The sequence below is a fragment of the Hipposideros armiger genome, unplaced genomic scaffold, assembly GCF_001890085.2.
Source record: "Hipposideros armiger isolate ML-2016 unplaced genomic scaffold, ASM189008v1 scaffold_27, whole genome shotgun sequence".
NCBI lineage: Eukaryota > Metazoa > Chordata > Mammalia > Chiroptera > Hipposideridae > Hipposideros > Hipposideros armiger.
In genome coordinates this window covers 1,791,286-1,815,321 of record NW_017731377.1, presented here as the reverse complement: position 1 = coordinate 1,815,321, position 24,036 = coordinate 1,791,286, and the positions used below count along the sequence as shown (strand labels likewise).

The 24,036-nt window shown below is 50.8% G+C and overlaps 2 protein-coding genes across 17 annotated transcripts in view; one reads left to right on the top strand and one right to left on the bottom strand.

Moving 5' to 3' along the window:
• The window catches only part of KIF13B (kinesin family member 13B), a 197,431-nt gene extending 190,950 nt beyond the window's left edge, over positions 1-6,481 (top strand). For both annotated transcript variants that reach the window (XM_019636150.1, XM_019636149.1), the window contains one exon: positions 1,472-6,481. In XM_019636150.1, the coding sequence (XP_019491695.1) occupies positions 1,472-1,761 (290 nt within the window). In that variant the 3' untranslated portion in view covers positions 1,762-6,481. The remainder of the gene's footprint in view (positions 1-1,471) is intronic.
• Positions 6,482-8,854: 2,373 nt separating this feature from the next.
• Positions 8,855-24,036, bottom strand: part of HMBOX1 (homeobox containing 1) — a 189,035-nt gene continuing 173,853 nt past the window's right edge. For 10 of the 15 annotated variants that reach the window (XM_019636144.1, XM_019636135.1, XM_019636140.1 and 7 more), the window contains one exon: positions 20,487-22,795. Coding sequence is in view for 11 of the 15 variants with exons in the window: in XM_019636135.1 (XP_019491680.1) it covers positions 22,658-22,795 (138 nt within the window). In the remaining 4 variants the exon portion in view is untranslated. Of the gene's footprint in view, positions 23,643-24,036 lie in introns of all 15 variants that reach the window. The other 5 variants (XM_019636139.1, XM_019636138.1, XR_002123222.1 and 2 more) reach the window with 4 other exon arrangements.

Sequence of the window (24,036 nt, the reverse complement as noted above, 5' to 3'; positions counted from 1 at the left end):
CTTCTTGAGCTTAGAGGCCACGAGCTGCATAGCTTCTTGAGCTTAGAGGCCACGAGCTGCCGATGGGAAGCCAGATAGTGACTGGCACCCTCCTCAACTAAGATTGAGGAACAACAACTTGGCTGTTCCCTCCCTGAATTCCCCAAAAAAATCTTAAAAAAGAAAGATACTTTTTTTTTTTAGGAGACTAGCCTTGGGATGAAGAGTGGGGAGGCCACGTAGGAGGCTGCCGCAGATGTCCAGGCCGGGATGAGTGGGGGCATGGAGGTGGTAAGTGGTAGAGTCAGGAAAAGTATGGCGGTGAAGCCCCAGCACTGAGGGATTGTGGAACGTCACAGGGAGAAAGGAGTCAGGCTGACACCTGAGTGTGGCCTGAGACCAGAGTCATGACCACATGTGAGAGCCTGAGAGAGCAGGTGAGGGCGCAGGTGGGAGGAGCCCGCGTTCTGTGTTGGACAGGTGGCATGGAGGGTGCAGGTGGGATGTTCTGGTGGAGATGAGATGTCACAGGGGCTGGAGACACAGCTAAGAGAAATCAGGATTCACGGGCATGCAGGCCAGGGTGGGGAGCCCCTAAGGAAAGGGCACAGCCCCCGGCCCTGGAGGGCAAGACTGGAAGGGCGGAGCCAGTGAGGTGGGAGGGGGAGTGTGTCCCGGAAGCCCAGTGATGGTGGTCCCCAGAGAGCGGGAGAGAGCATCTCTTCCATACCTCGAGAGGTGGCCTGGACCGAGGCAATCCTTGTTGACCTGGTGAGCTTTTGTGCAGGGTGGGCCTGTGTGGAGTGCGGTATAGAGGGAAGGGCCGGTGAGGATGTGCTGACAGTGGGTGTAGAAACTTCATGACCGTTTTTGCTAAAAAGATCATTCCCTCCCAACCCATCGCCATGGGATGCTGACATTTAGGGGTCAGGTGGTCCCTTGGTTCAGGTCTCCCACCTCCCACCTGGGTGCTGCGTTCTCATCCTTCACCTTGAAGCATTTCTTATTCACTCTCATAAGAGAAGTTTCTTTAACCATGTTGACACGTCACGTGTGGTGTGACATCTGACTAGGCACAATTTGGTGGTTTGCCAGTTTCCATCTAATAGACATAGGAAAAATGATCATTTTACCAACAACATCCATCCTAGGTTTACGTTTTGACCATCTAGATTGAAAATAATGTGTGCCCCTGGGTGGGGTGGGGGTAGTGCCAGCTCTGCTTTGGTGGCACCTGCACCTGGGTGTCAGAAGTGGCAGGACTATCGTATCAACTTTGGGCTCAAGGCTGCAGGCGGTGGGGGTGGGGGAGCTGGCACTGGTGTCCACTGTGTGCTGCCCAGGAGACCGTCATCCCAGCCTCATTCGTTAAATGGTGAGCAGGGCCTGTGCGGGGGAGCATCTGGCACATGGGGATCCTGCAGGGGGGGGCTGTGGGGGTCGTGAGCAGACTCGGGCGCCACCTCCATATCACCGTTTCCTTTCCCTTCAGGTAAGAACGACGGCTCCATCGGAGGGAAGCAGTACTTCAGGTGCAACCCTGGCTACGGGCTGCTGGTGAGGCCGGGCCGGGTGCGCAGGGCGGTGGGAGCAGGCCGAAGGCGCAGCGCGGGGCTCAGGCTGCAGGGCGCCCCTGAGCCCCGCAGGAGCAGCACCCTCTCCGGCTCTGCCACCAACCTGGCCTCCCTGACGGCAGCTCTTGCCAAGGCCGAGGGCACCGCAGCGCTGCGGGCCGACAGGAGCCATAAGAACCCCGAGAACCGGAAATCCTGGGCCAGCTGAGCCGGCGCCGCACGTCGTGGCCCTCGGGCTGACCCTGTCAGCAGGGCGGCTGGTACAGCCCTGGGGCAGAGTTGGAGCTGAGTGGGCTGTGTCACCTCAAACCCCTTCCCTGGGGGAGCAGGCGATGAAAGCTTTTTGCACGGCAGAGCTGGCGACCGCCCCATTTCTCCGGAACTCTGGAAGCTTGCTTTCTCTCTCTACCTAGAGAATGGAGGAGGCCTTTGCAGGGTAGCGGGGTTGAAGGTGCGTGGAACTCAGCAGCCTGGGCTGTGGGGAGTGAGGCTCCTCGGTCTCCTCTCGCAACCTCATTAACCTCTTAATTTAAAGAATAATCACGACTAGTGCCTTTCCTTCCCCAGAGGCAGGGCGTCCTCCCTCTGCCTCCAGACCTGGTGTCCCAGCCCACCCGTCCTAGGTGCTGGCTGGCTCATCAGGCTCCGGGCACCTCTCTTGTCCCCAAATCCCCCCCACCAAGTAACAGGCTCCTGGAAGTGCCTCTGGCTGGCCTCCTGGGGCTTCGGCACGAGGCCCTGCGTGCCCCAGAGGGGGGCCCGCTGGGCCTGCCGCCCGCCTTGCCCTCTTCCCACAGGGTTTCTTAGCGGTTTCTCCGTGGGCGTTTTAGCATCGTTATACCTAGACATTTTTTTTTCTCTTTTTGCCATTTATTCCCTTAACAGAGTGCTTAGAATATATTTATTTATATTTATTTTTTCAAAATCCGAAATCATTTGCGAGCCACAATCGTCTGCCTGGGTGCAAGTGCCCAGGCCAGCCTCTGTGGCCCCTCGGGAGCTGCCTGCCGTCCACCTCCGGTGGCTCCTGGAGTGGCCAGAGGATGGACCCTTCCCCCCTCCCCTCCGTGTTCCTTTAATGCAGACACACAAGTGGCCTTACTCTAAGATGACAGCAAACACTTGGAGAAATGTCGTGCTTCTGCAGTCAGTGACCAAGTCAGAGGCATCACGACCTTATTTGGTGCAATTTTGGTTTCTGGGAAGATCCTTAGACCAGTTTCACTGCTTGGCAATTCTGTACCCTGACCCCGTGACTACGCCTGGGCCTGTTGAGAGAGCGCTTGCCCACCTCCTGCCAGGACCTGTGGTCCAGGAGCCCTGCTCTGGGCTCGTCCGGAGGGCACCTGTGGGAGCGGAAGGAGGGCAGGGGCCTTGCAGACAGGGGTGGTGCCGGCTTTGCGGGAAGCAGACAGCGGGCTGCCGGGCCGTGAACCTCAGCGGGAGCCCGTGCTCCTGGTCCTGACGGCAGGCGCCCGGTGCCCGAGTGCTGAACTCCAGTTGTTTCTCCGGCCTGGGCCTGGGCCTGGGGTTTGCACGTGGCATTCTTGGCTGCCTGTTTTTAGTTCTCATGTTTAGACTCTTTAGAAATGACACCCAGAAACCTGTTTTTTTTTTCTTTCTAAATCTCTGGTTCTCTGGGGATTTGAAGCCTCTCATGAGAAGTAGTGCCAGACTATGCGGGGCCTGTGGCTCCGACCGGGAGGCAGAGCCCCGAAGGGAGCACCCACGGAACATGGCTGCCGCAAGCTCAGACCCCACGGGGAAGGGCGGGGAGGGTTAATTAGCTCCTAGTCATTACACGTGGTGATGCCCCGCCTGCGCGTGTCTGGCCTCCTCACCATCAGCGGCCAGGTGAGCTGCCTTCCCTGCCTCCCCGTGGTGCCTGCGCATGGACAGGCTGCAGGACAAAACGGAATTGCTCGCAGCTGGTTAGTGCCGGGCTGGGGGGCTCCTGTCCCCCATCCACCCTGGGGTCGCCCCCACCAGACCGCAGCCTGTCCAGCGCCGCCACACACTCACTTCCTCCCCCATTTTAACAGAAAGGTTAGGGCCAGGAGTTCAAAAGCGCACCCTCATTTAGCTTTATCCCAGCACATGTTCGTAGTTTTAGAACTGGAAGGGCTGTTCTCACAGGGAACAGGCTAAAACCAAGGAAAGTTCAGTGATTTTTTCCCCCCAGTTTACATAAGCTGCAGCTTCCGACTCCCAGCCTGGGCTCTTCCCATGGTCCCCTGCAGCACCCGCGCTGCCGGTCCCTCCTTAGAGCACCTGGGCCTTGGCCCCGGCCCCGCCCAGCACAGGAGCACCTGGCCCCGCCTCCAGATTGTCCTGATTTAATCCATTGCTCTCCTAACGAGGGTCTTCTGCCCCAGCGGATTCCTGCTGGCTCTCCCTGGTGGGGGCTCTGAACACTCAGCTCCCCCAGGTGACAGCGGTCCCGTGTCTCGTCCTCGCCCGTCCAGCACCCCTGGCCTGGGAGGTAGGTGTTTCTGTTTCTCTAGTTCTGGCAGCCAGACACGAGGGCGCCTGAGGCTGGGGGTTTGCCCTCCGAGAGGGTTGGCCAGGAGACCCCTGCCTCCCTCCCACAGGGGCCGGCGGGCCTGCTGGGGGCTCCAGGTCTTCAGGGACCCGCCCTCTGAGGCAGGCCCTGCTTTGTGCAGTTGGCATTTTGGGAGCACCTGCTGGGCATGTGTCCCTGAACCGCGTGCCCTCTCGGTTCTGGGCTCTGCTCTTGCACTTAACCAGCACAGAAGCTCCTAAAAGTCTGTTTCAGTTTGCGTTTCCTGTCGCCATCAGTGTGGTCAGTTGACGCGGGTACAGGCACGACCCCTCTCTCTGGGCACAGCAGCCCTTGCTCCCACAGCCTCAGACAACCCACCCTGGGCAGCGAGCTCTGCCCCACGGTCGTTAGAGGGAAACCCCTGTGGAAACGCCTAGGTGCTTATGACCCTTACCGAAGTGCTTGTGGACGCCCATCAGCCCTGTAACGTGGAATCGGCAGCCTTCCGGGAACATCTGGGGAAGGTCAGTGGGGGATGAGGGGTGTCGTGCTCTCTCTATCATTGGGTTCGTTGGTGGCTCCAGCAGGGTTTTATTAGCCGGAGCTCATAGGAACAATGGAGGAGCCTTGAGTGAGTCAGGTCTGCCAGCCCAGCTGTCTGAAGAGGTTTTGGGACCACATCCTTTGTTTTCCAGACTCAGTTTCCTGTTCCCACGCGTCCCCCACTAGCACTACTCTCCCCCTCGGGCCCTCCCCCGAAGCGGCCCAGGACTCAAGCAGCTGACCGGAGTTGCGGGCAGGCGGCTTGGTTCAGAGCTTTCAGCTGCCGGTGCCCATTGTGTGGAAATGCGCCTGTCTCTCTGGGAGGGAAGCACTGGCGCAGTGGTTGTCAGCTTGCTTGGGGTTTTCTGAGGAGGAGTGTGTTTGGGGCCGTCCTGGTAGCGTGTTAGGGAGGAGGTATTTGTCCCGTTGGTGCTCTTGGTGAGCTGTCAGTGTCTCGGGAGGGCAGCACGTGGGCTGCCCTGTGGGTAGAGCCTGCCTCTGGCACCCCCTCCTTCAGTGTCCTCGTCAGAGTGTAGTGTGGTTGTCCTGCTCTGGGCATTGGGGGTGCTGGGTCCTTGTGGGGGCTGGGTTTGCGGTCCTGGTCCTCTCCCCCCAGCTCCCGCCTCACTTGCTCCACAACCTGGACATCTCTTCAGGGCCAGTGTGTCGATGGCTTGTGCAGGGTGCGCTCAGAACGCAGGCAGTCCCGGCTCAGGGAGCCCTCTGCTCCATCTGGCTGGGGAGCAGTGTGTGTTTGAAGTCCGCCGTTTTCACCATCACCTCTTGGTGCAGACTGATGCTGACTTGTGAGTGAAGTGGCGCCGTGCAGTACTGGGGTCACTGAAGCCACAAGCCTGGGCAGCCCCCACAACCCAGCTGAGGGTGCCTGCTTGAGAGTAGGGCGCTCAAGGGAGGGGCTCCATTTCTTCTGTCGTCTTTCTCACCTTACTAATAAGCAGACCTAATTGTAAATAAAGCGTCAGCTTCAGGACTTGCAGTTCGCTTCCTAGCAGGCCCCAGGCAGGAGGAAGCTGGGGCCAGGTGAGGCTGTGGGCGCCACACGATCACTGCCAGGCAGAGACTGGACTGGGCCCCTCCTGGCCTCTGCCTCCCACTCCGCAAGCGCAAGGTCGCCGCAGGCCCCCATCCCCAGGGGACTGCGGGCAGCGGGGCGCAGCCTGGCCTGAGGGAGCAGGGGGCCCAGAGTGCACAGCCAGTGGTGACTGGGCCGGCCATGAAGGGCCTGTGTGTCCAGTGGGCGAGTGAGCTGTGAATGGAACAGTTGAGTCTGAAAGGCTTAGGTGTTTAGATCCGCATTAACTTCCTTACACTTTCTCCTCCTGGCTTAAAGTTCCCTGTATGTGAAACTGACAAGAAGTCTGTGGGTATTTATTTCCCTGGCTAAGATGAGCCCCCTTGCCCGAGGCCACCCGGGGGCTGCATCTCGTGGTGCCCTCAGGTCCCAGGGTGGCCACCTGCCTGCCTGCTGTGCCTCACCTGAGACCAGGAGTGCAGCCTGCAGTTTATCCTCACGACACTGACTCGATTGTCCCCACACGTGCCTTTCTCCCTGAGAAGTCCATCGTGCCTTCTGCCAGGCTGCTGACACTAATTGTGTTGGGGGAGTCGGGACATCTCTGTGTGTGGAGTTCTGTAAATATGATAGGTTCACATAGAAAGAAGTGATTTTTTTGATTGCGGGAGTATATTGATTTGCTACACATGAAATGGGAGTTAAAAATAAAATCCAAAGACTCTGTAATGAAATGTAAAGACTTGATGATTTGTATAATGCACTAAACCTCTGTAATTTTGTACCATATATATGCCTTTCCATGATACGGCCAGCGCTTCTGAATAAAACCAGATGATTTCTTGTCGACACCTGAGGTCCGCCTTGTTGCTTTCCCCTCCCCACCCTGACGCAGCCGTGTTTGGGCTCATTCCAAGCTGTCCCACCGGGCCTTGTTCTGAGTGACGGAGGGGAGGCTTTTCAAGATGGAGCCTAGCAGGGTGAGGTCCAGGAGAGCAGCAGGCCCCCCAGCACGCCTCCCGGGCCCCGCACTCTGCCATTTGGACTGAAGAACCAGGGAGGCCTCGCTGGCTCCATGGTCAATCTTACACCCCAGTCAAGACTTCTAACAGGAGCCAAGAAACAATAGAAACTTTCTGGTGGCCTGAGGCCCAAGGTCACTAAAGCTTCTGGGCTAACGGGGAGACAGCTGGCCTGGGAGTGGGGAGGTGGGGACAGGCCACTTCTCTGGGGCAGGGATGGATGTCCCAGCTGTCAGGTCAGGGCTCCACTGCCTGCCTGATCTGCACAACAGGCCCCACTCCAGACCCCCCAACTGGGGGAGCAGAGCACTTCTTTTCACTGCTGCACAGGTGGGTTGACCCTTGATGGTTCTGCAACAAGGTGTTTGGGGAAGGGGGGGAGGAGGTGGGCTGTGGATGCCGTCTGGGCCGGATCCACTCCTGATGGTAGTTGTTGGCACCTGCCTGGCTGTGAGGCTGACATTCTCATGTCATGGCACCCAGCTGTGCGGCCCAGGGTGGGTTGTGGGGCTCCGGCTCGCAGCTGCGCTGGGGACAGCAGCCCAGCCCGTGACCTGGAAAGGTGAGCAGGCCATCTCTGAGATTGGCTGCAGGGCCTACCTGTGGTCACGGGCATGGCCCAGCACCAGGGAGGGACACGGTCGGCTGGTGGCCCCACTGTTTCCTTCCCTGCATCATTGAACCACTCGGCCTGCCTTGGTCTGATGTAAAATGTACTCACAAATGTCGGGCTGCAGCCACTCAGAGGGGCTGACTGAGGCGGCCATCAGTCAGAGCACATCTCAGCACGGCTTGTTTATATTCCTAAGTGCCTAGCGTTGTTCTCAGAGACAGGCACTGCCAACGAATGACAGATATTTGGCCGCCAGGAGCTGCCGTGCCCTGAGGCAGGAGTCTGAATGTAGAACTGATCTAGCTCCTAGGACAAATCTTTATTTTTCGAACTGCTAGTTTTTTGCAACTCAATGAGATCTCCTTGGTCTGCACAAGGCTGTGGGGGTTTTACCATTGCTTAGACCTCAAAACAAGCCCTGGTGGATTTGTCACGTTTATTTCATGCATTCACCCCCCCACCCACCGAGTCACTCACTGAACATTTGTATCCAGTGCAGATCAGCACTCTTGAGGAGCAGGCAGAGTGCATGGTGCCCGCAGGAGGGGCCCCAGAGGCTGTAGAGGTTGAGGAAGTTACCTGTAGGCAGGTGTTTGGGGGACTAGGAGGAGAGATGGAGGCAGTGGTGTTGAGGGATGGGTGGGGAAGACTTCCGGGGGGGGGGCGGGGCGCACGAAGGACCAGAAAGAGCACTTCTGGCCCAAACTGGAGCGTGGGGTGGCCCTTGATACTGCCCCCTCTCCCATCTCCTGCCCACCTCCACGTGGCAACTTAACGGTTTGGGGGCAGCTTAAAATTTTGCAGTCTTTTCTAATTATGTATAATGAAAAAAACAGTCCATTTACTTGAGGTTTTCTCTGAGAAAGGAAAGTAAATGGATTTGAGTGTTGGGGGGCAGAGGGGAGCTTTGTCCTGGAGTCCTGCTTAAGAATTTGATCCCCACCATTGGATGCCTTTAAAGAAACACAAAGCTTCAGCTTTCTTGCGTTTTGTTGTTTAACTGCTGAAGGGGAAGCCCCAGGAAAGATGGTTCTTTTAAGAAAATTAGGTGCTCAGGGTCTGGCTTGGGGTGGGGCGTGAGGGTGTGTGAGGTATCACTGCTCAGCACAATGCAGTAAAAGGCGGAGAAACGGCAGGGATCCCGGTGGCTTCAGGACGTGGACGTGGGGAGATGGTGAGACGTGAGGAGGACAGCTGGGGAGGGGGGGTGCTGGTGCCCACAGTGAGGGGAGGTGTGGTCTGGGGGCGGAAGCTACACTACAGGGGCGTGAGGGGAACTCGGAGCAGACAGGAACCAGCGCTGGTTGGAGTCAGGAGTGGGCAATTGAGGGATGAGGGGAGCTTTCCCGAGCGCTGAGCCGCTGGCACTCCCTCTCAGCCAGTCATGTTTTGTCACCTTCCCCTGTTCACACAGCCTCGGGTCTCTGGGTGCACTTGATCCCTTTTTAAAGCACAAGGGGCTGATGTTCAGAACTGCACACGCCCACTCCGGGAGTGCCGGGCACGTCCCAAATGACCGTTCTTTCCCAAAGAAATCCCAGCCAGTCTTTGTTCAGTTATACATTTTATTCTCTAATAGGTACAATACTAAAATAAACACAAATTAAAAAAAAGTTTTATTAAAACAAAACTGTACAAAAAAGCAGTATATACTACATTTTAATTACAGAACAGTCTACTGTCCAAAAGGCACTAATCCAGAATAGGAGATACAATGATACAGGACTCATTGGAACTATTTTAATCAATACAATAGGGCGCTTGTTTCTTTGACCATTTACATCTAGAAACAAGGGCTTCTTGCTACAGTCATCTCATTACACATTGTTATAAATATGAGTCCCACAGGTGAAAGTGCAGTATCGCTCTCCCGAGAGAAGGTTCAGGTCAAGAGGGACCCAGGTGGGGCCGGCAGGTGGGTGGGCAGCGGGGGCGGGGCCTTCGTGGTGGAAGAGCTGGCTGCCCCGGGCACACGGAGCTTGTCTTCCGGCCCGGCCTCTCAGAGGGTGCGTTTCTGACCACCGCTGGCAGCCACCTCACCCTCCTCGTGTGTGTTAGCACCGGGAAAGTGGGTTCTGAGATGTCCCAGGGAGCGGGGCTGGAGGTCTAGTGGGAAAGCGCCCGCTGCTCAGCAGAGGGGAGGCGTTTTGGTAGCCTGACCTGAAAAAGGCAGCAGCTCCTCAGAGAGGGGCATGGAGCCCAGGGGCGGCCCATGAGCTGGCATTACAGCCAGGCAGAGAGCCCCCGCTGCTTTCTGGGCAAACTTCGGCCCAGAGATAAGAGGTCCCCGTTCCTCAGTTCAGAGAGGTCCTGCGTCCCCTCCTGGTGGGCCCGCTGGAGAGTCTGGGAGAAGGACCCTACAGTCTTTTGTTTGGGAAGCTGATTTCTAGAGGTGGGGTTTTGCTTCCCAGAGGCCCTGCCCTCCCTCGGTGCCGCCTCATGACTACCAGCGGCTCCTGGGCAGTACGGGGCAGATCTCTGTCCACTCGGCCAAGTCTGGTGGCCTGGACAACTCTCTGAACCCCAGGTTTGATTCTCTAATGGACTCTGGACCTAAGGAAGAGAGATACTGCAGCTTTCCAAACAGTGTCATACACATATAAGACAAAGACAGGCATCTGATGTTAACAAAAATAAGTAACAAAGAAATAGGATTAAACCAAATCTCTTCTCACAGCGTCCTATACTACATCCTCCTTCTGCTTAGCAGAAAATTGTACGTACACAAAAATACAAATACACAATTTTGTAGAACAGTCTGATTTTAATATATTTATATATATTTATATTTATACGAGTGGCAGGTTAGTTCATTATATAGAGCTTTTTGCACTTTTGGCTCATATGCAACAAGGCTTATTATAAATTCAGCTTTAGCTTTCATTCAGGTTTTATAGCTTTTGAACAATTGTTTTCACATTTAAAGCAGCATCCAATTTGCACTAGGAGTTTGTGGTGATTACAGGAAAGATGGGGTCAGGAGGTGACTGACGGGGAGGGCGGGGCCGGGGGCAGAGATACATTCCAGTGTGTGTGGCGATGTCAGGATTGCTATGGGACAGAGCTGACCATGATGACCCCTTGAGGTAGACGGAACACCTTACAGCAGACTCAGACACAGGTGCGACTCCCCTCAGGGGCACATGGTGCACGAGATGGGGACAGAGACCAGGAGACGCCAAAGGGAAACACAGACTAAGACACACGGTGGCCAAGGCAGGCGGGGCGCTCTGCCCCACGCCCGTCCGGCCGGGCGCCCGCACAGGCCCTCGCAGACACTCGAGGATTTGGTGGGTGCTGAGACTCCCAGGCAGGCCCCAGGCATCTGCACGTGGGATCTGACCAGATTCCGACCGGCCAGCTTCCCCGCCTTTTTCTAACTTGCGGCGCCAGCTTGTTCCCACCCCTACAGCGACAGCAGGTAGACAAAGCCGCACATCATCCCACAACGCAGCGTCTCTCCCCAGTCCTCTGCGCTCGCTCGCCAGAGAGTTCAAGTCCAGTTAAGAGGAAAGAAACCGGGCCTCTCTCCCTGCCTCTAATTGCACTGTTTTCCCCCAGCTCATGCCCTCGCGCTTACATTCATCTCTTTCAATGACAACCGGGGTAAGTGACAAGCCCTTGGTAGGACCTGTGAAAACAGCATCTGGAGGACTGGTGTAACGCGCTCACACGCTCCAGAAAAGCCTTGCTTTCATTATCACCACAGCAATGTTCCCCCCATCTGAACACTTGCATCAACCTGCCTCCCTTCTCTATCCCAGTCAGCAGACTTCCTCTGGCAGATGTGCCCTTACGCGTTCATGTCAATGCCCAGCGTTCGTGTTATTTACATTGTCTGAACAAAAATGCTGGATTATTAATGAAAATAAAGTGCCTGGCTATGGATTGTTCCATTTTGCAAAACCTTCTAATGCACCGACAAATCATCTGAGCGTTGCTTACTGCTGTGATGTGAACAGTGTGCAGTCACAAAATAACCCATCGCACACCCACCACGGAGTAAAGGCCCCCGATTTAGGTCAGACTTAAATTACTCTACAGAAGAAGCAAGCAAATAATCTCACTCATTTTCAAAGATGCGCTTCCTACCTTGCTTCGCCCCGATGGATGACGGCCCTTCTGGGCAGACATCCTGAACCTCAAATATAGGAAAAGCGGACGCAGAGAGGCGGCCAGGGTTCCAGGGACCAATGATGGCAAATGAATCATCAAATCATTAAAAAAAAATCATTTTTAACTAGGATCGCTGGACTCTCTGCCTCCTGGATCAGGATGCGCTTTGCAGCTGCTGACAGACGGACGGAAGGCTGCCCTGAGGCTGCCTGGCTCCCCTAGCTTCTTCCCTCAGTAGCTACAGGTTTCACTAAGCAAGCGTCTTAACATTCTCGCTGAACCAAGACCATAACACCATCAACAGAAACACCCCGAGAAAAGCAGCACAGGAAAGAGTGACAAAGCCAGCCTGAAGGGGCCACGCGCTCCTGCCCTACCTGCTTGCCCTTGCAGGTGTTCTGCCCGCAGAACGCTGGGAACCTTGACAGGGGCGGCCACCCTCGCCCTCTGCCAGGGCTAAGTGCAGGGTGGGGGAAGGGAGGGGGCAGCGCATAGGCCGACTCTCTGGCAGGTTCCAGAGGTCTGTAACTTGCTTAGGCACTTAAAAAACATAAATAGAAACTCATCCTCGGACGGTACTGCATACCCAAGTGACCATGGCCGTGGAAAGGAGGGGAGCCCGTGGGGAATCAGAGAAGGCTGTGGGCTCTTCCGGGGAGGCAACTATGATGTTCTTGGCATTTTCCGGCAGGGATGGCGCCCCCCCCCCCCTTGCAGCCTGGGTGAAGCTGAAGAAACCGGGGCTGGGCCTAGCAGAGGCCTTTCTCTTTCCGTCTGAGTGGACCAGGCAGAGCAGGTGTGGGGCGAGGCTCGGGGCAGGGCTGGGGGTGAGGCACAGGCTGCACAGACTTGCTCTCTATTATTGGGGTGAGAAAAACTAGGAAAAGAGGCCCTTCCAAGAGGAGTGTTCTGGCAAAATCAGTGAGCAGTAATGAGAAGCCTCGCCAGAGTCACCAATGCTTGAACAGAGCAGCTCCCCCGGCCCGCCCCCAGTAACTTTGGTTTCGGTTTCGCAGTGCCCCTTTTCAGAGACGCATCCTTAAGGGGTTCACGGATTCCAATATATTGAAATGTGGTTTTCAAGGCAACTAACAACAATGCTCTTGAAGCCCACAGCTGAGCTCTCTCACCTTCATTCAATCCATTCTACTAATGTATGTACTGCACCGCCCCCAAGAATCTGGCATAAAAACAAGAGTTGGATGCAATATCACTGGAGTGGCTGCTGTTTACATTAATACAGCACTAATGTCATTTTGTTTCCAGTTTAATAGCTTCAATGAATGATGAAGTGGAAAGATGACCCTCACAAGTTTATGCTGGGCCCTTAGTTCCAGTAAAGATGAAAAAATGAGAGAGGTTTCTGTGCTCGAAGGAAGCCAGAAAAATGAGCCTGAGATTGAAACTTGACCTGGAAATGATGGGAAGTTGAAAGAGCTGTCGGGGGTAGTTTGGGGACCCAGCTCTGCCCTGCTTACTGGCTGGTGAGGGTCACGTGCTCCTTCCGACGGTGGAGTTAGGTCTCCATTGCAGAATGTCTGTGTCATCAGAGGTGCCAAGTCTGGATCAGAACTGGAACAGAGGCACAGATACTTTCTTCCCTTCACACTCAGGGCGGGTTTTCTGGTGGGGGCAGTGGGTAACCCCAAAGCCCGCTAGCCAGCTAATGAAACAAGGCGCCTGTTACAGGGACCATCAGTCCCAGGCAGTGGACCTGATGGGCCCCCTCTCCTGGGGCCACGCTCCAGGGGTGGCTTCCACTCTCTTGGGCTTCAAGGCTGCCAGGGACGTGACAGAGCCAGCCCCTGGAGAACCACTTATTTTTGAGAAGAGCTGGAGAAGGGGAAGAGAAACATGGCATTTTAGTCTCGTCCTCAGGCCAGCTGGGTGCCCATGTCACTAACAGCAGTCACTGAGCCTCCACACGAGCCCTGGGGCAGCTTGCCCGTTGCCGGACGTGGTTACTAGAAAGTTCTTATGCTGAGCCAAAATCTGGATCACTGTCTGTGCGGGCCACCTAAGGCCCACGAGGAGCCAGAGAGAGCCCAGCAGGGCAGACGCTGATGACGCCGGAATTCCAGGCCCTCCAGCTCCGCAAGTACTGGCCCAGCCCCACTGCTTCTTGTGACAATGACAAGGGACGGCAGAATGAGTTGGAATGGCTTAGCAAGACACCGCTAAACACAGGCAGGATGCGCTAAGGAAGAGCTGAACAGAGAAAAGAGGAAGTGAGAGGTGTTACCCTTCTCTGCCTGGGCTAACCGGGAGCCAGGCCCGGGGAGCGCTGGTAGGGCCAGCGCCCTCAGAACTGACGACAAGACTGCTGTAACCTTCCTTCCCCGTAAGAGCCAAGGCCTTCACACTCACTTCCCGGCGATGGGAGCCTTGAAACAAGAGGTTTCAAATCGTAGCTGCTGAGGCTCACTGCGTCCCTGTCACCATTGCTGAGGAGAAAGTCTCAGGGGAGGGGACGATCATGGCAGCATGGTCCTGTGTCAAGGGGAAGGACGTGCACAGAAGGATGATGGCAGTAAATGCAGTGATTTACTCAGAGCAGGGCCAGGCACACCCCACGTGCTCCGTCCTCCGATTAGCATCCTACTGAGGTGATTTACTTGACCTCATTAAGGTGGTCCGGTTCAGAGCAGGGTCTGTGAATACAAGAAGCAAGGCGGGAAAACGCTCAGCACAGTGCCCGGGGCAGCACGTGCTCAGTCTGTTAGCTGCACGTGTCCTGAGCTTTGAATGCTCCGGGAGGTCTGAATGTCCTTGTATGATTTAGAATGATGACATCTTTACTCTAGTTTCCTGTAAGAATAACTTACTTCTGGCCTCTTCTTCCAAAAAATATGTATTTCATAGCTAAACACTACCTATATTTTCAGAGTTTGGTGAATTGGTTTCCTTTTTTCTTTTTTTTCCTTTTAGCAAGGGATGCTGATGGTATAGGAATATATGGTGTAGGGAATTTTAATCACCGAAGTGGCCTCTTTTTAAACATCTGGGAAGGCAAGTGTCTTGGCAACTCCAGGTCTTTTTAAGTAGCACCATCGCGTAAGCAGCACAAATAATACTTTGATCCCTAAAATTGTAGATTGTGTTAGAAGGTTTTAACTGCAGTGATAATTCCATTTTCTTTAAATGTAAGCAGATAGAATGTTCTGCTTACTGTTTTAATGCATGCATATCTCAGAAATCACAGAATTATACTCATCTAGTCAGTTCTCAGAATCGCTAATCTTAAGACAGGTTAATTCTAATGGAAGGAGTTATCTGTTAGCTAGGAAAATAAGAAAAGGGATGGGATACTCTACTCTTTGGGGTCATAAATCCATAGCCATTGCAACTGGCAGAAGACTGATAGGATCCCACAGAAAAGGCTCAGTGAGTGTGCGTGCATCTTGAAAGCCGGCGTGTGGGGTGGAGTGCAGATCTCACAGGAAGAGAAGCAGTGAGTAAAGACGTTTTATGGGATTATGTTTCCTGATCTAGCCCAACTATGTATTTGACCGTAGGTATTTCAAGGGGAACAAAAGTAAAAGAACTTGAAGGCAGAATCTTTCCCCAAATTGTGTGTGTGTGTGTGTGTGGGGGGGGCGCGCGCAAGAACAGTTCTAAAGCAGCAGCCTACCTCAGCATTTTCATGAAACTGAAGTTGAACTAGCATCTAGGTTAGAACTCCTTCTGCTATGAGGAGAGGGGAAAAGATCTGTGTCAGGATGAGCAGCAAACTATGAACAAAAGGGAGAGCTGTCTTTTCTGTAGTGGCTACTAACCAGTCCTGGAGTGGCCGGGCCTAAGGGAAGAAAGCTCCCAGCGGCAGGCCCGCCAGGAAACGGAGCAGCTGTGAATGGCCACTTGGCAAGATGCTGTGTGCTGCTGCTCATATAGATGTACGCTTGATCGATCATGTAGCTGAATAAAGACTTCTGCAAACGATGGAAAAAACCAAACAAAGCGTATTCTGGAGAGAAAGGCTAGGTAGTGACATTGCAGCTCCCGCCCAGCGTGAGGCCACAGGGAGAGAGCAGTGGGCCTCAGGCAGGGGATTATGTATGGTGTCAAGACCACATGATGCTCGATGGAACAGGGTGGACTGAAAAGAAAGGAAGAAAGAGGAAGGCAGAGAACGTGGAAGGGCTAAGTAGACAGTCCCACTGACACAGCAGGACAATGGGGAAAACTCAGGGTCACAGCAGGCTGCCGACGAGAGGAAGCTGGTAACTGCCGTAAGAGTGACGTGAGAAAACCTGGGTGGAACTCAGGCTTTGGCTCCACTAACTTTTGATCACTGCAAATATCAGTGTTCCATTCATGCCACATAGGTGTTTAAAGCCCATATGTCTTAGTTTATTTATGTGTTCATGTCACATGATCCAATGAGGAAAACCCTATTTAACTCACATGTAAACTCCTGTTTGATAAACACTTTCTGATGGTGACAACAATGGAAATATCAAATGACCAAGAAAAAAATTTTAAATTCTAGGGGGCTTGTTAAGTGGTCAGTTTCCTCAAGTCAGGCCGACACAATCTGCCTGCTGGGTAGCAACTGGGACAAAGTGACCTGGGGGCCTCGTCGCTAGCCAACTCAGTCTGGGATTCTGACTGGACTTTCTGCCTGAGGTGGAGCAGGCTGAAACTGGATGTGAGAGAGAAGTTTCCAATAATTTAGAAGTCAGGTGGGGAGCAATAATCAAAGGCTTCCATTTTGAAGCTGAAATAACTCCAAATCCTTCTGTCTCACTTAGGAGAAGACACAAACACCATGTCATTATTTTAGTTTACAGAGTTGCTGTTCCAAATGTTCCAGGGAGCTTTAGTGCTACAAGGGAACAGGGAATGGGAGAGCTGCCATTTTCAATCACATAAAGGACAGAAATCCTTTTAATTATGACCATGCCAATCTACATCTTGCTAAAACAGCTAATTACATGTCAGGAGGACACTCAGTCATTCAGAACAATTGTCATTATATTTTTATATATTCATTCTATGCCACCCCCCTCAATTACCATGGTTACAATTTCAAAGGATTCAGGCAAACCTTCATTTGATCACAGTACACCAATGTGAATTTGAGAGTTAATTATGGCTGTGTAGAGCCACTTTTATTTAAAAGAGAGAAAATGAAAATGCAGTCGAGGGAGCAGGCATCCCAAGATGTACTCGTATGAAGTGAGAGCCAAGCTGTGCGCATGCGCCCAGCTCAGGGAAGCGTGTGGCACATGTGGGAACAGCACACACTCGGTGGCTGGCCCTACACTGGCCGCCCGGTGGGCACAACACTGGAACAAAGTGATGCAAAAACTTGCGAAGTAAAAGGGACACTGGGAGAGAAAGGCGAAGCCCCCTGCAGACATATCCTTCCTTCCCGTGTTGTCAGGGAGCTGGCTAATGAGGTGATGGTGTGAGGTGCGTGTGGTAAACTGCCAGGGGTGTAAAAAGGCTAGTTAGCTTTCACAGGAATGGAATCAGCTAGAGTTAGTTCTGCTCACTGCCTGGCGCCCAGTGTCATGTGAAGAATGATAAAAAAAAAAAGGAGTCCAGGGATAGGCACATTTGCAGTCCCAGTGCATCTGCTATGCCCATGAGCTTCTCGGATGGCGGTACGAAGGGGAGGCAAGATCCTTGGGTGCAGCCAACTTCCCCTCTCTCCTCTCCTGTTTCTTCCCCTCTTGATTGCAAAAGAAAACCAATGTTATAGGAAACTGGATTTCTCAGACCGTTAGCTTTCCTTTTGCTATTTCTCATCTCTACCAAAAAGAATAATGATGCTGATGTGGAAACTTCGCAATTTATAAACTTGGGATCTTTTGAAGAGGGCTGTGCCTCAGAGATCAGGGAGTCAACCCTTGGCCCTCTAAGATGCTGAGAGCAGTGGCTCGTCACTTTCAGTTTATAAGTAAAGAGAATTAGGAACAGCCTTTCCAAACAGAACCTGTTTGTGAGAGGAATTTCTGCAATCGGCAAACAGACTCGCAAGCTTGATGGACTTTTTAAAAAGCCTTTCTCACCACCTTCATATGGCAGTTCTCCTGAGAGTGGTAGGTAAGGAAATCTCTTAAGTGGTAGTTGTCTTTTGGAAAAAGAAAAAAGCATATAACGAAGGAGACCACAGTCCAGAAAAAGAAAGGGCCTCTGCTTTGACAGCACGCTGCTGTTGGGGAACCCTCACAGGATCACCTGGCCGTTCATAGTTGCCTCCCGGGGAAAACCTTCCGTTCTCATTATGGTGCAATACCTTTTCAACTGGATAACTTAGGTCTCACTAGGTAATGTAAATTAGACATACGGAAATTAAGAAACAGTAAGAGGGTTTTCAGGGCATGCAGCTCAGTTTGCCAAATTCAACATGGCTGACAACTGATCCCCAAATCCTGAGTAAACATCCTTGCTATTGAGAGAGCACACAAAAAGGAATGTTTTATCTGTGAAAGTTCCACCCCCGTCCCACTCCCACGGCATCCCCCCACCCCACCCCTACGCCCCACAAAGATACCACCAGCGGGAGCTGGTCCATGTGCCCAACTTTCACTCAGGAAGTCTTGACTAACAAATCCGGCTCAGTAAAGCTATAAATGGATTTGGCTGGTCTCAAGGCAGCCCCAATGAATACAGTAGTAAAACATTACTGATAATCACAACAAAATGGCAACGTCTATCACCACTCTGACATAGGATTTAAGTCACAGACAGATTAACAAAGAAAACCAACTCGCAATGTACAGGGTCAGGACTAGTCAATCAACGGAGAGTGCTACTGAGCACAAGATCATCAAAAACAAGAAAAATTATTGCCTAAGAATCTGTTGAGACTCATTGGGGGGAAAAATACTCTCTGGTGGTTCTCTAAACAAAAAAAAAGACAAAAACAATTTTAAAAGGCAGAGCCATGAGTTAATGGGAAGACTGCTTCTAACCCAACCCTTCTTAAGACCAAAGAGAGAGTAAGGACTTGAAGTTCACATTTTTAGGACAGGGGTGGGGGATCACTTATGGAAAAGGGGCTATTTCCACTGTTATGTAGCTGGTCAGTGGAATATGTAGCTGGTCGAAAGGATGGACTGCAAGACAGGAAGGAGTGTTTGTGTGAAGAGATGGACCACACCCACCTACTTTGCTTGCTGTGGAAAATGAAAAATGCCAGCAAAGAAGTCAGCTCAAAATGAGGCCTTCATGTTGGAGCCCAGAAGAAAACAGAAGAGTTGTTCGCAGACGGAGGATGTGAGTGGAGATTCCTGATGAGAGTCTGTCTACCCTTGGTGCCTGACAGTTGGAACCCAAGAGGGAAGTTTATAAGGACAAACAGGGAGAAATGAAACCGCTGTATCTGCGAACTCTTCATAAGACGACCCCTTTAAGGTAAAAAAAAATCTGGATATCTGGCCCCAGGAGAGCTGATCACTGGACTGCCTGCCATCACAAATCTAGGAACTGGAATACTGGATTTGCACACTTCAGTGACTTATGAGATGCTTCTTCCTCATTCATGTCTTTTTAGGTGGTCACCTCCACTGAGCTAGAGGAAGAGGTACCCTAAAGGGGTCTTCCTGTTCCAGGATCTTTCTTCCTGTGAAGGAATATAGAAATGTGGGGGCAGGGGCAGTCCCACCAGCAACAAATGTGTGGAACTGTACAGATCCCATAGGTAGATAGAAGGTAACCACTTATCTACCAATTAAAGGATCAAGATTGTGAAGAAAACTGCCTTAAAGGGTACTCCAACATCCCAAGCTTTGCTGAAATAAACCAAAATGTCTGTTTGGTACTGACTGGCACTAGAAGGTCTCAGATAAGAGTGTACTGTATGGCTCTCACTGGCCTTCCTCTGATGTTAGGGTTATCAACAGATGGGCAGAGCTCTCATTAGGATAGTCCATCTTCAAAAGGTCCCTTCGTAAGGCTGTGTTTTAAGAAGGTTAGGAAGTTGACCTATGTGACCATAGTAATTCAATGAAGTCTTTTTAAAAACAACAACAAAACAACAGACAAGTTACATGAACTGCTGGCAAGGTCTCTGCACCCTCTACTTTTCGCCTCCCTTGCCCAGGGAGGGGCAGCCCCTGAAACAGTCCTCTGGGGCCTGGAGAAAAAAACACAATGAGGTAAAAGAGGGACAGAACAATCAAAAGCACAGTAAGGGTTTTCTTTAAGAGCCTGGCTATGTTCCCTTCAGTAAGAGAGCAGTTTAGGGTTTCTATTTTAATACCACCTCTCAAACCTGAAAAAGCTTTACCATCCAAAGATATTACAAATTAGTGGCAACTCCACATGCCAATGTAATAACTAAGGTAGCCTGGACAAGACAGTGGAATCGAACCTGGTGACAAACAAAAATACCAATGGTAAATTGAAATCTAGGCCCCAAAGAACTAAATTTTTACTCTAGGTGAAAAAGCAAAAGTTACATGTAAGGTAGTGGGGCCTTAAGAGCAGGCCAGCAGTCCTCTCTAATTAAAGAAGAATTCTGGGTGGAAGAGTCTTTCCTCCTTTTTATACAAAACTCGGCATGATGCTAGCCTGCACGGGTAGACACATTCCCTCAGGTTTTCCAGATTGCCAGGTAGGATCTAGTACTGCCTTCATGGACACTCACTCTCCTTCATACTGTTTTTCTTTTTTTTTTCCTTCCTTAAAGGTCTTAAAACAATGAAACCTTTTAGCTTTTCTCTGGCAATCACTGTAGTCCTTTAGAAACTGCAGCTGTCTTAACAGTTCGAGTCTGTTTCTTTAAAAAGACCAGCAAGAACAAATGATACTAGCAACCCCATCATAAAGAAGCTATCAATTATAATAATCTCCTTACAATAAATCATGGATGTGGCTTGTCAGACAGTGTATTTTTCTCTCTCCTTTTCTTTCTGATTCAGCCAAGAATAAGCCAACGAAATTCCACCAAAATGGAAAGATACAATATGTTCTATTTCTTCTAAGTAATATAAAAGGAAAGGAAGATAAGACAATCTCCTAATTGAAATAAAAAGTCAAACACACCAAGAAAGAAAATGAGTGGGGGATCGTTCCTGAGAATAACAAATGCTACTCTTGAATTTGTTGGTTCAAGTAATACAGTAAAACAGAAAAGACTGCTCCGTTCTACTTCAGTTCTTGGAAGCTGAGAAAGTATATACAATTTCCCCCTGAAATCCATGGACAAGAGCAGGCCTCGGCCCTGCCGACAGCTCTTTAAAGTCACAGACCCATACAAGGTGGCACTTGCATGCCCTCCCAAAGGCTTCCTCACACTGACGTTAAGTAGGATTAACAGATACAGAGACAGTCTCGTCAGCAGGCGCCTTCAGTGGAGTTAGACCAGCTGAAAACTGGCGGACATGCAATAGCTCACTAACGGGAAAGGGCAAACGAAGACAAAGTAAGTCTCACTCTCTCTCAATGGTTTTAAGATGAATACATTTGAGGGGTGAGGAGGTAAGGAAATGGCACCTTCCTTCTATCTTGGAAATCGTTTTCAGGTAATGGACAGACAGAAGTCCTGCTTACTAGCCAGCCCCCTACTCCCCTTTAAACAAGGCTTCATTGTACACGAAAAGGCGAGATGGAAAGAGGCGGAAAACGTACAGCAGTTGTGCCTCTTGCAGACACACCCTTTGCTGATACACTGAGGGCTGTTTCCTCTCACCCACAGTGACAGCCTGTCATTTAATCGGGATGCCAGGAGATCATTTTCATACAAGGCCAGCAGATGTAATTTTCTTTGATGCATGAATAGTTCATCATTTTGCTACTAGATGACAAGGTGACCACAGGGTGACTTTATAACGCAAGTTCACTGTTTGGTATTTTGAGTTCTCAAAATGAAAAAAAGATTTATCAAATATAAATATCTTTAAAAAGTAACAAAAGTGCTACATATGTGATCAAGGAAAAAAATTCCATTAGTTACTGCCGCTTAAAGTAGATTAAACTTTACAAATATTACCACATCCATTATCAATATGGCTTCCAATTATTAAATAAATTGCCTGTAGCAATATAGCTTTTCACACCTCGACAAGGACAGAGTAAAGAGAACACCAAAGCAGTCACACCCCGTCGTATCTCGCAGACCCACCACTTAACGTGGTGAATGTCCCATTTTTTTTTCTGCTCCTGTTTAGGAAAGCATTTGCATTTGTGATAGTCAGTCAGCATAATCCCACTATAAAGTCCTCTGTCACCCTCACAGCGAGGGGGCTTCAGTTAATGGATACAAACACTGGAAGTTCGTTCACTCATTTCTGACCTTAGCTCCATTCTTGAAAGACTGTTTTTGGTAGCAGGGAAAGGGGACCCAGACAGGAGGCAAAGCGGCTTGCTTGCTTCCATGATGACCTCCAGCACTTTTCTAGACAGGCACGTACCTGGGCCACAGACACTGTACAGTGGTTCTGAGAACTGGACTTAGCGTCCATTAGACACATTCAGCTCATGTTTTTTTCCCAATGCCTGTCACGCTGGGTTTTTTCTTTTTCTTTCTTTCCTTTCTTTTTTTTTTTTTTTATGACTTTCATTTTTATCTTTTTTTTTGTTTGTTTTAATCATGGTCCCAAAGGCAGAAGGCAGTATTTTATCTACTAAGTCACACAGCTTGTGAGAGGAAAGGATGTCTGTGTCAGGCATGTTAACATCAACCAAAATCTGAGATTGAGTTTTCCCATTGACATTCTTAGCACAGCACCCAAAGAAGTATAATCTAGCCACAGTGTGACTATTATGAGGCACGGCTTATTGCAGCTGGAAATCAATTATTCCCACACGGAGGTGGGGAGTCTAGTGTTCCTTTTACTCTGCGGATACTCCTCAAATGGTGTCTGTCAGTCCGGGGCCACACTACCTCAGCTTGCATCCTATCAGTCTGAGGGAAGGAAAAGGGGTACAGACTAGTGTTACAGGGATCCAAAAGTACCCAAGGTTTTACATGTAGCCTAATATTTGAGAACTGAGGGCTATCTAAATACCTGGAAGCACTTTCTTGGAATGCTAAGACAGAGCAGCAAGATTTTCTAGCCTCGGGGGCTGGGAGGGGGAAGTTTGGTTGGTTGGTTGGTTGGTTGGTTGGTTGGTTATTATTTACTGGGAGTTAATACTGAGAGAGTATATGCAAAGGCTGAGGGCACCATGCCATCTTCACAGAACAAGAAGACCCTAACGGCTAACTGACATACAAGAAACTGCAAGTTATACTGTAAGAACACATGTTAAAGACCGAGGAAAGTCTGCTAAGGTGCTACGTCTAAACTAAGTTAATGCCTCGTGTTTACCCCTCCCTCATCAGTCGTCATCCAGGGCCTCTGTCTTGATTTCGTTGGCTCCTTGTCGGGCCAAGGCCAAGATCGTGTGGTTGACTGCTGCCATTTCCACTGCTAATGAGATGGGGTCTTGGTGGTCACTATGGCTAGTGCTGTCATCCTAGATGTGCAGGAATAAGGGAGACATGTTATTAGTGGACTGGTAAAATTCTCTAGCTCACAGAAAGGCATGCTGGGTGGGGCAAGGGGAGACAGAACATCTGTGGGAGGAAGTAGAGTGGGAAGGTGGGGGGCTCATGACAAGAGTGGAGGTGAAATGTATTTAAGTAGACACTGAATGGATATAGGTCCTGAGACTTCCAGTTGACATTTTTATGATTTAACAAATAAGCATGAAAATGTTTTTTTTTTCCCTGCTCAGAATTTTATTCATTCTTTCAGAATGATGGCTGGTGATAAGAAAACTTGGCTCATTCCAGTTTTGCAAAACACATAGCACTAGGCACTGAAAGTCATACTAGTGAGCTATTACATTCTAGATTGGTTGGTACTCCTACGAATAAATTAATAGAATTTATAGTATCTCTCTACTGAACTGAGAAAACTAGACAAAAAACTAGACAGACACCAACATCTTATGAATAAAAATGTGTTTTTGTAAAAAAACAACAACAACAAAACAACCAAAAAACAAAAACCTCTCAATTATAACAGGACAAAAGTGTAACTGCCGGAAATGGTTTAAGGTGCTCTCCTGCTGGAAGGCAGCTGTGTGAGGGCATGTGAGGCTCTCCTTCCAAGCACAGCTTGAGGTATTAAACAGTAAAGCTGTGAAGGAAGCTGGCATTGCGGGGTGTTCATCAGGCACTGGAGACAGTGTTACAAGTAAGGGGGAAGTTTCTCACCTGTCAGATCTTCAGGGGAACTCTGCATCAAAAAGCTTTGGAAAGGGTAAGTCCCTTCGGGAAAAAAGCGTGAGATCGTGGGATGTGCTGCCCTTAGGGCATCTGGAAAAAAAGATGGAAATGATCCATCTACATTGGTAGGTTGAAAAATAACAGGAATGTTTCCAATTAGAAAGACCTACAGAACATTCTCTTGAGTCAAATATGGTGCTATGGGTTGGAGCCCTTAAAGAGAAAAAGGTAACCCTTGGCAGTATGGGCATCATCATTTCACTCTCATTTTCATGGACGGGCCGTAAGAGTTTAGAAAGGACCGGCATGGAGTTGCATGTGCTTGGCAGTATCTGCGCTCAGGCTGCTGAATGAAGGCTGTGACATGTTAGGCACAAACGGACTGTATTTAAGAGCTGGCTGAGGGGTGAGGAGAAGGGGTGCATGTCACAGGAAGGCTTCCTTTCCGGGGTTTAGGAGGAGACACCATATTCCATATGGAAAT